This window comes from Orycteropus afer, unplaced genomic scaffold (assembly GCF_000298275.1).
Source record: "Orycteropus afer afer isolate SDZICR_OR568_19922 unplaced genomic scaffold, OryAfe1.0 scaffold00374, whole genome shotgun sequence".
In the NCBI taxonomy this organism is placed as follows: domain Eukaryota; kingdom Metazoa; phylum Chordata; class Mammalia; order Tubulidentata; family Orycteropodidae; genus Orycteropus; species Orycteropus afer.
In genome coordinates this window covers 1,300,676-1,316,746 of record NW_006921961.1, presented here as the reverse complement: position 1 = coordinate 1,316,746, position 16,071 = coordinate 1,300,676, and the positions used below count along the sequence as shown (strand labels likewise).

The window sequence follows — 16,071 nt, the reverse complement described above, 5'->3', positions numbered from 1 at the left end:
GCTGTGCTAATGAGTTTGATAGATTGTAAAGGTGTAATTTCACTGGTTTTTAAGAACTTATAAACAAATCCCTCAATTTGCTTCTTTAATAACTTGATTTCTTACTCAAAGCACAATGCCACCACAATGAAGAGACTGCCTTAACATTCATGTTTTCAAGTATGTTTACACATCCCTGAATGAGAACAAAGTAATTTTAATCATGGGTTTAATTAGTTTTCTCTGTTTTTGAAAAGGTGATGAAAAATTCTATAATGTGAAAAATCCATTGTACCAAGTTGAAATATATTTTATTAGAATCTTGTTAATGTAAACTTACATTACCAATATAGAAGTACGTTAAACTTACTGCTGTTAAGTCACTTTTGACTCATAGAGACCCCCCCTTGGGTTTCCGAGGCGGGATCACTACGGAAGTAGATTGCTCAATCTTCCTTCCGAAGAGTGGTTGGTGGGTTTGAACTGCCAGCCTTCTGGTTAGCAGTCAGATGCCTTAGGCACTACACCACCAGAGCTCCCAGAAGAACATTAGATGTGATCAATAGATGAGTTTATTTGAGATTAAGACTGTTCATCACTAGAAGTAATCTTTCATTTCTTTCAGAGAACAAAGACCATGTTTTTGAATCCACAGTGCTTGTCAGTGCTAAAGGATATGCCTTCTGCTAGTAATTGAATTAAATGTATTTTTACCTCTGAGCTTAATCTCTTAAGTTCATCAGACAAATACTTTGTACTATTTATGCTTTAGACCTAGAAAAGCTTGGGGAAGGATTATAGCTACTTAAATAGCTAAATATAAATACGAAACAGCAAGCAAAATCATAGACTTCCAAGACTTAAAATTGAGCATTGAAAACTGTTTCTATTCCCAAGGTCTTAGTGATTTAAAGTTACATAAATAGGGAAATTAATTTTCTTTTTTGAGTCACTCCCTTTACTACAGTGTGTAAGATCAGTGAGTCATAAACATATTATGTAATTAATTTAGATAGATGAAAGAGACTGAATTTGTAATCCTTAATTAAAATGGACAAAGAGCGCAAATCAGTAAATGCCACTTGATGTCTTTCTTTCCCAGGAGCAGCTTTCAGTGCTGGATTGACTGGAGGCATCAGTACTTCCATAGCTGTCTTCTGTCATGAACTGCCACATGAATTAGGTAATAGAACTTGAAAACTTTTACCACATTCTAAGACCTCTTCAGTTATAAAATGCATCCAAATTTCGTAGATGTTAAAACAAAAAATGACCCATGGCAAGTGTAAAGTGACATGATTGTAAGACATACCCTGATAGTAAACCAGGTCCTCATTGCCTCCACTGTGTTTACCTTGAAGAGTTTCCACAGTCTTTATCTTCTGGTTTCATTTTATTTCTCTGGTTTCATTCTGCTCTAGTCCATCTCATACCTTATTACCAACTCTATCTTCCTAAAATGTAGCTTCCTGATGTGATCAAAACCTTCCAGTAGCTTCGTTTACATACAAAAATAAAGCTGAGATTTCTTAGTCCTACTTTTAATGGGCTTCATATCACCTGGCCTCTACCTGCCTTCCTTTCTAATCTGACTGCAGTACATCCTGTCACATGTTTTCCACTTCACCTAAACACAATTCACCAAACATGCAGTATATATTCCTGAGCCAACTATTCCTTTAGCTGTACCATCGTCCTCCTTGGCTTGTCCTACTCCTTTAATCCTAGTTTATTGTGTTCACAGTCACTTTCTCCAACTTCAGTACCATCCTCAGTACTTCAGTCTTTGGATTACTTCCTTAAAATTATCACTTACTTGCTCTTGATACTTAGTGTATTTCCTTTCTAGATGTTCTGTTTCTTAAACTCTAGATTATTTGTGTGCAGATACTGTGTCCTATGCACTTCCTCTAATTAGTTGTATGATTGATTTTTTAAAACTAATGTTAGGTATCTCTGACACTACTAGAGTTTTACAAACTTCAGTTGTTTTGTTTCCTTGGTTCTGTTTTAAGTGGTGTTAGGAAACCAGACAGTCAGATAATCCAAAAGTCTCTTACTAACATTGAGTAATGTTTTTCAATTTCAAGGAGATAAAATTTTCATAAGGGAATGTAGCTCATAAATAATGCAACTCTAGCTCAGAGAGGTTAAAATGTCCATTTTGCATTTCCTTTCAGATGTATTGTTCTAGATACAAATTCAAAATTAAATTTCATAAATGAGAAAATTTGACACATGCACTGTATAGATTTAGATAATGTTTTATACACATAAGTTTGTTTGTTTGTTTTTTAAACCATTTCATGACCTGAGGGCCATATAGTGCCCACCTATATTTTCCACATCTGGGATTTAGTGGGACTCTCTTACCCCACTTTTAGTGCATGATGCCAGATGGTGAGGGCTTCTATAAATGCTTGAATCTGAAGAAATGGGCATCATCACATCAACTCCAGCACCAGAGACCCCTTGGAGTATATGTGTCCCACTAATTTTATAAAACTCCATGTCGACAAAAAAAAAATCTTTTTTTCATTTCATTCTAAATGCCATTACTGAAAACACTTGGTTTCAAAAAAAAATTAAAAGCAGAAAATAATGCAGTCTTGGAAGGGTGGAGGCTAGAATAAAGAACCTTAAATATATACTTGTTAAAAATGGTCTCAGTAGTTTATGTTGGCAGATAGAACCACAACTATAATTAGCCCTCTGTATCTGTAGATTCTGCATTCATGGATTCAACCAATCAGGGATTGAAAATATTAGGGAGGTGGGGGACACAATTAAGTGGTCAAAGTAATATCTTAAAGGCTAAGAGGGATCATAAAGTGCTATTCACTTTATATTAGGGATAATAAGTTATCTAGAGATGATTTACAGTACTTGGGAGGATGTGTGTAGGTTATATGCAAATACTATGCCATTTTATATAAGGGACTTTAACATCTGCAGAGTTTGGTATACACAGGGGCCTGCAACCAATCCCCCATGGATAGTGAGAGACAACTGTATAGCATTGGGTCATATTAATTTAACAGCTTTGGCAGGCACACCTCAATCATTGTCTTAATGATATCCCTCATCAGCAGGAAGGAAGGATTATTGATTCATCAAATGATAAATAGGTTTACTTGTTCAGTATAAATTTCAACTATGATTTCTTCTTTGACTCATTTTTTAAATGTTTATACAGATTCATGCTGAGAAGGAAGGTGGAGATAAAGATACTTTTGAGAATTTATAATCTAAAACAAAGATTTTGAATGAAATAATGCATCTTGATAAAAAATCATTATACAAAATTGTACTGCTATATACTAGCAGTAAACAACTAGAAATTGAGTATTTTTAAAAGGTATTGTTTGCAATAATACCAAGTTTGAAATAGTTAGGTTAAATCTAATAAGTATAGACTTTGTATGCTGAAAAGTACAAATCACCAATAAAACGAATCAAAAAAGACTTAAATAAATGAAAAGATACACCATGTTCATGGACTGGAAAGGCACATTATTGTTAAGGTATCAATTCTCCATATAGATTTAGTGAAATCTCAATCAAAGTCCCAGCAGGAGTTTTTGTAGAGAAGAGCAAACTTTTTCAAAATTTTACCTAGAAATGGTAAAGAATTCTAATAGCCAGAACAATTTTAAAAAGGGATAACACACTTGATTTCAGGACTTATTGTAGAACCACAGTAATCAAGACAGTTGGTACAGGTGAAAGAGGAGACATAAACAAGTGGTATATAGAGTCTTCACGCATTTGGCAACTTATTTTCAACAAATGGTGCTGGAACAGTTGGATGTTTTTATGAAAATAAACAAAAAACCATTGAGCTATACATTGCATTATAGATAAAATTAATATGAATCATTGATACGAATGGAAAATCTAAAAATATAAAACTACGCAATGATAAATAGGAAAAAAAAAATTTCTGTCCTTTGAGTAGGCAAAATGTTCTTAGATACAACACCAAAAGTGTGATATGTAAAGGAAAAAAATAATAAAATAATCTTCATAAAAATTAAAAACTTGCTCGTGAAACACAACGCAATGAGATGACAAACCACAAACTGGGACAAAATACTTGCAGAACACTATCTGACAAAATGCTTTTAATTCAAAGTATTTAAAACTCAATATAAGAAAGCAAACAGCAATAGAAAAAAAGGCAAGATATGCAGAAAGACTTGACTAAATATACAGATGGCAAGTAAACACATGAGATTTCAGGTGCTAGATGTGTCTTGGGCTGGCAAGGATGTGGTACAACAGGATCTCTCATACATTGCTAATAGAGATGCACGTTCTTATAAAATACACTCACTTGATGGTTCTGCAGTCCTGCTCGTGCATTTAAACTAAAACCCACTGCTGTTGAGTTGATTCCAACTTGTAGCAACCAACCGTATAGGTTATTTACTCAAGAGCAATGAAAACTTAGGGTGACACAAAAACCTGATTATGAATGTACATAGTTCCTAAGGCACTTGACTGCTAACCAGAGGGCTGGCAGTTCAAGCCCACAAGCCACTCCTGAGAAGGAAGATTGGGCAATCTATTTCCATAGTGGTACTGCCTCAGAAACCCAGGGAGGGGTCATTATGAGTTGTATCTGACTCGACAGCAGTGAGTTTGGTTTGTTTTTTTTTTTTTTTTTTTTGGTTTTTATAATATCTGTATTCTTAATTGCCAAAAACTGAAAACCACAAAAATGTCCTTCATCTAGTAGATGGGTAAATAAACTGGTTCATCTACTATATAACAATGGATAGGAGTGATTGATGATACAATCATTAACATAGATTAATCTACATGCATTATAGCAAGTGAAAATAGATTAAAAAGGCAAAATTACAGTGACAGAAAGATCACTAGTTGCTGGGGTAATAGGCCTGGGGGAGTGTTTTGGGATAATGGTTTCATAGTGGTTATGGTTATATATGGTATTTTTCAAAATCATAGGACTCTACATCAAAAAATAATGAATTGTGTATGTAAGTTAAACCTCAGTTTTAAAAGTACTAGATAAAAATAGCCATGAATCTTGATTAATTCTTGCTGTTTGGTGCCTGTACTTCTGTAGTCTCATTTTGGGCTAAATCAGAGCACTTGCTTAGCACAACTAATGGAAGAATTACTGAAAACATGAAGATTTGTGGAGGAAGAAGTTACAGAGCTCTTTCCTTAGAGAAAGCTGAGAATGGCAGACCATAGGCAATTAAACAAATTAAATTCTAGGGCAGAAAAGAGATGAAAGGTGATAGAGAATCCAAGTCCCAGCCAGAGAATTAAGGTAATTTAGATCAGGAATGGAAAACGTGTAAGGAGAATAGTGTTAGATGGCAACTTGGAAGCCACTGCTGGACAGTCTCCTTACTAGTAGTGTGTTAACTTTTCAGAAATGATTTGTAGTGTGTCATAATATTTTTGGAACAGGGATAAATAATGGAGTGTGCCCCTTTCTTCCTGCCTCATGCTAGTCCTCTGTAGTCACATCCATCCTTCCACAATATGGAATCATACTGTGTGTGTCTGTTTTGAAATCCATCTATTTTTTTGCATGTATTTGAATGAGTAAAAAGTAAATTTTATGTGTTAACAGTTATTAAAGATGTCATTTATGTCATTCTTAATTTTGTATTTTGTTGCATTACTTCATTCAGATAAGTGTTTTAAAGTGTGTGGTTTTAAACCTTTCCCATTACTTCTTCATTGCAGGTGACTTTGCAGTTCTTCTTAAAGCAGGAATGACTGTAAAACAAGCGATTGTTTACAACCTCCTTTCTGCCATGATGGCTTACATAGGCATGCTGATAGGCACAGCTGTTGGGCAGTATGCCAATAACATCACACTTTGGATCTTTGCAATTACGGCAGGCATGTTCCTCTATGTAGCCTTGGTGGATATGGTAAGATGTTTTATATTTTTATTGTGAACTAAGCCTGCAAATAGAATAAAAGCAGCCAAAAATGGCAGAAATCTTGGAAGTGGTTTGGAAGCCATGCTATATTAAAAATTTATATATAACCCACTTTAAAGATAAATGATTCTAAATAATGTATCAAGAAAAGACATTTAAATGGAAGTATTTCTTCTTTGGAAACCAGTTGAAATGCTGTAGATTTCTGACCAAGTAATGTTAGCATTCAAAGTCATCATCAGTAGTATTTAGAAATACAATTAACAAAATTAAACTACTTTGAGGATTTTGTAATATTGGTTTGTAGGTATTTGTTATTGTTCACAGAATAGTTCTTTGAGCTACGTTTATGGCCAGGAAATAAATCCTACATCTATTTGGTAAGCCAGTTTTCTGGAAGACATGATCTATTCCAAAGGATTTATATAATTTTCCTTCTCTCTAACATTAGCTAAAAGTTACTTAATTTGAGAACTAATAGCTACCTTTATTTTAATTTCACTTTAATATCCTAAATATCTTATTTAAATATTGTATTAACAGAACTCAGAAATTTGGTTAATTTTTGTTTTGTTTGAAATAGATAATTACATTCATCCTTATAGGAGCTTTCAGATAGTCTCATTTCAAACTTACAAAACCTAAAATTTTAGTCATGAAAGTAATACCTATTCATTATAGAAAGTTTAGGAGCTCTGGTAACATAGTCCCTAAGGCATTTGACTGCTAACCAGAAGGCTGGCGGTTGAAACCCACCAGCCACTCCTCGGAAGGAAGGTTGCGCAATCTACTTCCGTAGTGATACTGCTTCGGAAACCCAAGGAGGGGTCGCTATGAGTCGCGGCTGACTTGATGGCACATAACAACAACATAGAAAGTTTAGAAAAAATAAAAAGAAAATAAATTCTGTTACCTAAAGTACCAAGTGCATTGCCGCTGAGTCATTTCCAACTCATAGTGGCCCCTATTGGGTTTCCAAGGCTGTAAATCTTTGCAGAAGTAGATTGTTTCATCTGCTTCCTGTGGAGCAGCTGGTGAGGTTTGAACTAGCTACCTTTTGCTTAGCATCCCAATGCCTTAACCACAGTGCCACCAGAACTCCTGTTACCTAGAAGTAGCCGTTTCCTCCTTTTCTTCTCACACCTCTACTACCTCATCTCCTATCCTCATGCTCAGCTGATAACCTTGCTTCCTATTTCGTGGAGAACACTCATGCTATCAAGACACCTTTTACAAGTTACCATCGCCATTTCTACTCACCCTGTGTATCTATACCTGTTTAGAAAGATCCCTGTTCTAGCTAAGGCCAGCTCCTTAACAATATGGTCTCTGCTACAACTACTCAATTCTACTGTTACATAGACAGTGCATAAATGATTAGGCTGGGTGGATTCAGCAGTTTGCCAGCCCCTGTCATAAATCGTTAGTTGATTTGATGAGGTAATTTAGTGAAAAGTTTGGACAGGATTAATGGCCTTAGAAACATATAATAAACCGTTATATACAACTTCCATAGATTTGTAAATGGAGTAGATGACTGGCATGTAGTAGTCTTATATGACTCTCAGGAGATTGTTGACTGTACTGCTGCACTGTCAGAGTGTGCTGGTTGGATTAAATGATGTTCTCATTATTTAAGAACTTGAATTACGGTGTTTCTTCCTAGGCAGGCATCATAGACTTAACGCTACATTTCTCCTCTCTAAAATGCAAAACACTGAGATACTGTTGGAAGTAAAACGTGTCTAAGAGAGTAGCAAATCAGTACCATTTTTGTAGACAAGTGATTGCAAACTTGATTTTTGCAGAAACATGAAAGTGAAAACTGTAAGTGGCAATTCTTTTGCAATTTTGATTATGTTTGAGTGGAAAAAAATTATGCTTATAATAATGCAAATGCATTTCATCTTCATTACATCTGGGTTATTTAGAAAATGATTTAATTTTTGTAGTTTGAACCTATGGATTATTCTTTAATAGTACATAGCAGTGCTCATCCTTTAGGAGTTAAACTATCATTAAATGTTTCAAAGCACTATGCCTTTAAAGAATTAAAATTTTTTAAATATTCTGAACCTTATCAATATTAAGAGAATATACAGTGAGGGCAATCTCACAGCATAAGTTAGGACTAGTTATTTTGGATAGCTTTGATAAACTATTTTCTGACTTAGCAAAGTTTTGTCTTAAAGGCATAGAGATGTCTGTTTGGAATTGTCTCTAAATGCCTGCTTATCCTTGCTGTCATTTGCAGTTGGAAATGAGAATTTCAAATAGAAAATAGTGAAGGAATAATCCAGTTTTGAATTAGGTATCCCCAAAAGTAATCCCACTTTCTCAGAAAGTTTAATAGTTACTGTTGTTAGGTGCCATCGAGTCATCTCCAACTCACAGCGACCCTATGTACAGCGGAACAAAAAACTGCCTGGTCTAGTGCCAGCCTCATGATCCTTGCTGTACCTGAGCCCATCATTGCAGCCACTGTGTCAATGTATCTATCAATAAATGTGGGAATTGTGATCTTTTCTGAGAAAAGATTATTGGCAATAAGAAGTTGTATTATGCTTTAGCATAAAGTAAAATGTCACAATAAGGTGAGTGGAATTTGATTAAAAAATGATGACATATATATAGAGAGAGAGAGTGTGTGTGTGTATTTGCTAGGAGGCAAGATGGGAACAGATTTAGTATTTACTTAACACATAGGCAAAGTATAAAATTTCTTTCTCACTGTTTGACTAAAATGTGATGAATAAGATCATTATTTTGTTTTTGTAGTTACATTTTCAAACCAAAAAACCAAACTCACTGCCATCAAGTCGTTCCTGACTCACAGTGACCTGGGTTTCTGAGGTGATATTTCTATGGGAAGTGGCTGGTGGGTTTGAATCGCCAGACTTCTGGTTAGCACTCACATGCCTTAGGCACTGGGCCAGCAGAGCTCCCATTTTTTTAGTCATTAGTTTTCTTAAGTAGGAAAATGTTTTAAAAATATTCAGGCAGAGCATAATACAAAATTGCTTGTTAAGATCTGTTTCTTTTTTCAGCTTCCAGAAATGTTGCATGGTGATGGTGACAATGAAGAACATGGCTTTTGTCCCGTGGGGCAGTTCATTCTGCAGAATTTAGGATTGCTGCTGGGGTTTGCCATCATGCTGGTGATTGCCCTCTATGAAGACAAAATTGTGTTTGACATCCAGTTTTGAACATTCCCAGTAATTACTGTTGATTACAAGAATGTTGCCACGCAGCTTTGCATCTGTTCCTTGTACTGTGTGTACTTTGCTCAAAGAAGTCAGTGGCTTGCACTACTTACAACTTCCATAGGTTTGAGCTTATCCACAAGACTGGTGCTCAGTACTGTTTTTTCTGAGTGAGGGGGTCTTTTAAAAACATAAAGTTTGTGCTAAAGAAAAGAGAAAATGGAACTCTGTGAACCAGTGTTGATGTAGGTTTGATTAAGACTCCTGTTAATAATCATATAAAACACTAAAGTAGTCTCTTTATTAGTAGAAACTTCTGTGGCTATGCAGAAATAGAAATTGAACCAAAAAAAAATCATTTAAACTTTAAAAATATTTTACGTGGACTTTGGGCAGACTTTTTGTTTATGCTTAAGAGTGAATTGTAGTGTCCTTTATTCAGCTACTTATATACATATGGTAATAGGGATCAACTTGACATGAGTTTGAAACCATTAAAATAGACTAGCAATTAGAAGAACGCTCAGGCTGCATTAGAGTGTGGATTTAGCGTTGGGAAAAGCCCTTATTCTTGAATCTAGAGTTACTATTTTTGTATATATTTGCATAGTGTTTAAACCTGCAGCCTAAACTACTGAAAATTGTGATTATATGTTTGTGTGAGCTTCAGTTTAATGAAAGATTCATAATGGTTCTTTGTATTAATATTATACTTGGTGTTTGGGAGTTTTTAAAAACTTTAATTTTGTTTTTGTTGGGTCTTTTGGGGCGGGTGGCGGGGCATGTGGTAAAATGTTTCTTCTTTACCATTGTAACTCCCTAGAGTGTATCCAAAAATGATGAACCCAAACAAGGTCTTAAGTATTCAGTTTCCCTGTTAACAGTACTAACTGGTTAAATGACTGGGAAGTTTCAGTTCTGAATGTATTTATTGCTTTTAGGCTGTGGCTGGCAGAGTAGAATTGTAGAGCAGAAAATCCAACTTTTCCATGTCCACAGTCTGTACATGAAATGTCTGTTAAAAATGGCTACCATGACAACCTCTATTGATACCATGACTATCATGGTACCAAGTGACTTAGAATATACATCTAAATAACAAAGCTGAAATCACTTGATCATTTTGTGCCAAGATATGCTGTTGGTGCCTGATAGAGATTTGAGTCTCTTTAGGTGCCTTGTGTTCCTACCATAATTGTGAAAGATTTGTGAGAAGTGCAAGCCATGTTTATCTGAATTTTAACCTAATAATTTGTAGTACTAGTCAAATGCATGTAGCTTTCTGTTTACATACTGTGCCATATGATCTTCATTTATGCCAGGTGAACTGTATTTGAACTGTGTGCAGCCTGCTTTGTTTTAATCTGCTTGGCAACCAGTATAGCTGCTTTAAAAATCTTATTGTTCAAATACTTAAGAGCCAAACTTCTTCCATTCCATTTAAAATGTTTTCATTTAGTCCTCCTCCTTTCCTGTTAACTCCACAAAACTTTCAGAGCAGCATATGCATCCATGTGTTAATAGGTTATTGCCAGTGTTTCTTCTTTGTGCTGTAAGCAAGGGATTTAGGTGGTGTTATTTCCTTAATTTATGCTTAATATTTGAAAATATTCTTTCTGGCTTTCTCCATGGCCTTCTTGTAACACGTAGGAGTTTTATACATACGTTGTTTTCGGCATTGGGCACTGAATTAGGACAGTCCTCATCTCATTGCTTGGCACTTCAAGCAACCTACCTAAAAGGTGCTGATATTTTATTTAGTACTGCCAACTTCAAGTGATTCAACTGTCTTGTGTTTTAAACCAGATATATTTATACTTTGTTTTGGGGTTTTTATACCCATGGAGGATTCTGCATTCCAGCAACGAATCTGCTTCATTTAAAAAATTTTATGAAAAGCAACAGCTGGAATATAGTCCCAGTCTTAAAATAAATGCCTGATTTAAAGCAAATGGGTTATGCTGAAGTATATAAAGTTTTATATTCTCTCAAAAATGGTATTATCTTTATTTGCTAGAATTTTTTAAACCTTTTAAGAGGGCTGTAACAGTTGCTGCTAGTATTTTGTTAGGGTTCCACCAGTGTTTCGTTTTCACATCATTCTAATGTATAGTTTCAAGTCTTAATAGACAATCTGAATTCCACTACATTTCTGTTTGGCTCCAACATTCCATTTAGCTTGACCAGTCTAATTTAACATGTGTTTGTTGGAGGTCATTAATGTTACTTGTACATTGCTGTCACTGTGTGACATCCATATGAGTTTTGGTGTATATCACATTGCATTCAATCAGCTGTGATTATGCTTAGAAATACTGTAGTAACTAGATGCAGTGTGAATTTTTCCATTACCAGTAAGTCAGTGGCTTAAATGTGATTATGGTTCTGCAAGGTGATACTTGCTAAAATATCTAAACTTTTTTTCTGTTGTAACTGAATCATTTTTTAAAAAAATTTATAAAGCTAGAAATGATCAAATGCTATTTTTTTTTTCTTTTCATCGTCAACAGTGGTGTGTCATTTTATGTATGTTCCTAATGGTTATGGAACTCTCCCAAAATAAAGTTATTCAAAAAGAGCAAACATACCAATGTGCTTTCTTTAGTCTTTATTTCAGAACATTTATTTACACTGAAGTATGAATCATTTGAGATTTAGGCTACATTTGCACATAAATAGATTCATAATTAAGTATAATTCTAGTCAAATTAAAGCAAAAATGTTTAAAAAATAAAATGTGCTCTTCTACTCAACCATCTAAGAAGAAACAGGGACAGAGACATCTCATTATGAGTTAAGTTGACACAACAGTGCCACACCTCGTCCGATCCAGTGCTCCTTGGGTTGGTCAGACGGAAGAGCCATGGCGATCACAAAGTTTGTGGAATGGCCAGTGGTGGACAATGTGCCTCTCCGCTCACTTGTCTTATATAGTGGAGCAACATAACTTGGTCGTGTTGGTATATCTAACCTCTTACAGGGCTTTAACCACATCTAGAAGAAAAGGTATAAAACCTCTTAAAGCAAGGCTGTTATATGTTCCATTTAACCTATATTTGAGCCTACTATATTGCCAGAGTAAGGTCAGATAAATTACACCTGCAAATTTCTGTGGCCCAAATTTTCTTTCAGCAGTGCTGCCATTGTGTAACTCATTTTATCTCTCAGCTATCTTCAGAACTGTTTTGGAAACTGATAAAAATAAGTATGTCATTTTCACCTACTCTGTCAAGCCGTATTACCCAACTATTTATCATCACCTCTCCACCATACTTATGTGCAGATGACTGTTTCCACTTAGAACCATGAAAAATCAGATATATTTTCAAAGGACAGAACTGTCACCATTATTCCTAAAAAGCATGTGCCTTTATAAATTGATGACCAGTTGTCCCAAAAAATTCTGAAGGAATTTTATCAATGGCTATATAGATTTCACCCTGTCTATTTTAGGGGGGCTCTGATAGCATAGTGACTAAAGCATTTGACTGCTAACCAGAAGGCTGGCAGTTCAAACCCACCAGCCGCTCCTCGGAAGGAAGGTTGAGCGATCTACTTTCATAGTGACGCCGCCTTGGAGACCCAAGGAGTGTTCGCTATGAGTTGAATGAATCTGACTCAACGGCAGCGAGTTTGATTTTTTTTGGTTTGGCCATTTTAGGCAATAGAAATATGTATAGTATGCTATTTGTTTAAAATGTCACATTCCTTTATAGCTATGTAATAAACCCATATTCTTTTTAGAGTCACTAGCCAACACCCTATAATGTTAAGTGTACGTGTAACTTATTGGTGAACCTCGCTTAATTTCAAAAATGGGTGGCTTTTAAGGAAGACTGATCTCTGACTAAAGAATAAACCTCTAATAAAGATGCACTATAATGCTTTGTTCTAGAATTTATTCTAATTTATTATTATTTTCTTATAATAAGCAATCCTTGAGGTGTTGAGAGCTCTGGTGGCATAGTGCCTAAGGCATTTGACAGTTAACCACAAGGCTGGCGGTTCAAACCCACCAGCCACTCCTTGGAAAGAAGGTTGGGCAATCTACTTCTGTAGTGATACTGCCTCAGAAACCCAAGGAGGGGTCGCTGTGAGTCGGGTCCGACTTGATGGCAGTGGGTGAGGTGATAAACTTTGACAGCCTATTTGTTAAGAGCCATCTTTTAAGTTTCTCAGGTCAAAACAAACTGAAGGAGCAAATAAAAATGAAGGTCCTTATTTCTCCCACATAACTGTAGAATCCAGACTCTTTATCATAAAAAAAAACCATTACCCACTGCCACTGAGTCGATTCCAAGTCACAGCAATCCCCCTTGGAATTCCAAGGCTATCAATCTTTATGGAAGCAGATTGCCTCATCTTCCTCCTGCAGAGCAGCTGACCTGGCTAGCAGCCAAGTGCCTTTATCATAGGTGGATCCACAGCAAATACAGCTACCATATAAGGACTCATAGGAGCTCTGGTAGCATAGTGGCTAAAGCACTTGACTGGTAACCAGAAGGCTGGCGGTTCAAACCCACCAGCCACTCCTCGGAAGGAAGGTTGGGCAGTCCTACTTCTGTAGTGATACTGCCTCGGAAACCCAAGGAGGGGTCGCTATGAGTTGGGGCTGATTTGAAGGCACATAACAACAACAACAACATAAGGACTCATAACACTCGAAAATTGGATGTATTTTATTTCCACCAAAGAATGGGTTTTCCTAATGAGATTTATTTATTTTGTTAAATTCCTTACTAGTGGACTTAGAAGAATCATTACACATTTATGAACAAATGGTTTCTGCTATTGAGTGCAAGTTCCCATGGGAAAGAAAAACTGCTCGTTCCCAAAGTCGTGAAATTGCAAACATTTGCCCTTGTGACTTTCAATTTAGGTCTCCCATTTGCACCTTTTTTCTGCTCACAGTATCTGGGTGTATGTAGTAGGTTCTCCTAATTGGCAGGTAGTCAGCTCGCCCCTCACTCTATCTATTGTAGTTGACCTGAAAGATTTTTGCCTCTTTGAGCTGCTTCCAGAGCTCCCCTCAACAGAACTCATGCAAATCCCATAGCCTGTATTTTATCATATCATCTCAGACCAACCTTTCAAATTGAGTGAATTCAAATTGAGTGAAAATATCCAGCCATTCTGACTTAACAAGTGGAAAAAAATTATATGATCAAATATATACACGGCTGAAGATAAGCCCCCCCCCCCAAAAAAAAAACCCACTGCCAATGAGTTGACTACAACTTGGCATGCAACCCCCACTGGGTTTCCAAGGCTGTAAATCTTTACAGAAGTAGATTGCCTCTTCCTCCTTGGAACAGCTGGTGGGTTTGAGCTGGCAACCTCCCGATTAGCAGCCAAATGCTTTACGCACTGTGCCACCAGAACTCCTTCATGCTGAAGATGAGGTGGCTAGAAAAAGTTAACTTTTCAAGCAGATGGTTTTCATATGGAAATCCTCCAATCTTCAAGATTCACATTTTTAGGTCACTGTATACACACACACACACACACACACACATACATATTCATATATATATATTCATATATATATATAGGGATACTGAACGTGTATATTATAGCTCCCCTCATCCCCATGTCTATGTTATTAGAAAATACTAACCACAGGCATTGTATCATAAAGAATTTTGGGATGAGATTCTGCAAGTTTCTTGATCTTTCTATTCCAGGAAGCACCATCCAGAAACAGTCCATAAATGAAAACACCTAATTGTAAAAGAAATGGGTCAATACAACACTCTCAGTATGTATATTGATTGAAATCACAATCTAAAATTCCTACATGGGAATACTATGCACATAAGGGGTTAGCAATCTATGGCTTATTCTAAAACAAAAGCCATTGTTCTGAGTGCTTTGTTTTAAGGGCCATAGTTCAAGAACATCAGTACCTTGCCTAGAGAAGTCATGCGATAGTAAAACAGGGTGTTGCCTCTGCAACTAAATGGAAGACAAATGATATAAGGAATTTTACACTATCCTGGGGGAAGTCCTCAGGTTGTTTGAGCACTATATTAGCTTTGCCAATGATTATAATAAGTTGTCAGAGGTTACGCAAGAATATAATGAGAAAATTATATGGAACAAAGAAATGAACACCATGAAAATGCATATAACAGAATGACAGTAACAAATTCATACTGGTTGATAATTACATATCTGACAAAGGACTTATCTCTAAAATTTATAGAAAACTCCAACACCTCAACAACAAAAGGATTAACAATCCAATTAAATGGGCAGAAGACCTGAATGAACACTTCACCAATGAGGATATTCTGGCTGCCAGCAAAAACATGGAGAAATGCTCATGATTATTAGCCATCAGAGAGACGCAAATCAAAACAACAATGAGATACCATCTCACCCCAGCACTAAAGGCAAAGTTCAACAAGACAGAAAATAACAAATGCTAGTGAGGATGTGGAGAGATGGGGACCCTCATCCACTGCTGGTGGGACTGTAAAATGATACAACCACTGTGGAAAACAGTATGGCAATTCCTTAAAAAGCTGGAATTAGAAATACCATTTGAACCAGCAATCCCATTAATAGGCATTGTTCTGGTTACCTAGTGCTGCTCTGACAAGAATATACCACAAATGGGATGGCCTTAACAAACAGGAGTTTATTCTCACTATTTGGAGGCTTTTAAGTCCAAGTTCAAAGTGGCAGGCTCTAGGGGCTGGGTGAAAGCCCTTCAACCTTGGGGTCCAACTCTGCCTCCTGCTCCTGGCCCACTGGAGCTAGAGGTGTTTCTTCACTCAGATAGCTCTGGCTGCTGAGGCTGAGAAGCCCCAAGGTTGACAAGTAAAAAGGCACAGTCCCGATGTTATCAAACCACACAGCAGGCCATTAACTTAAGTCCATTATAAGTCCCATGGTTGGCAGAGCATGACAGGCTGCTGAGCAACGACACGGCTGCACGCAGGGTCCAAGCA

General features: G+C 36.4%; 2 protein-coding genes across 2 annotated transcripts in view; one reads left to right on the top strand and one right to left on the bottom strand.

Annotated features, from left to right (window-relative positions):
- The window catches only part of SLC39A10 (solute carrier family 39 member 10), a 32,408-nt gene extending 23,290 nt beyond the window's left edge, over window positions 1-9,118 (top strand). Inside the window, exons 7-9 of the mRNA XM_007953151.2 lie at window positions 1,082-1,162; window positions 5,710-5,900; window positions 8,960-9,118. Of these exons, the coding sequence (XP_007951342.1) occupies window positions 1,082-1,162; window positions 5,710-5,900; window positions 8,960-9,118 (431 nt within the window). The remainder of the gene's footprint in view (window positions 1-1,081; window positions 1,163-5,709; window positions 5,901-8,959) is intronic.
- A 2,784-nt stretch (window positions 9,119-11,902) lies between these two features.
- DNAH7 (dynein axonemal heavy chain 7) overlaps window positions 11,903-16,071 on the bottom strand; it is a gene marked incomplete at its 5' end in the record, with an annotated part of 302,031 nt that continues 297,862 nt past the window's right edge. The window contains 2 exons of the mRNA XM_007953149.2: window positions 11,903-12,109; window positions 14,733-14,836. Coding sequence (XP_007951340.2) covers window positions 11,903-12,109; window positions 14,733-14,836 — 311 coding nt within the window. The remainder of the gene's footprint in view (window positions 12,110-14,732; window positions 14,837-16,071) is intronic.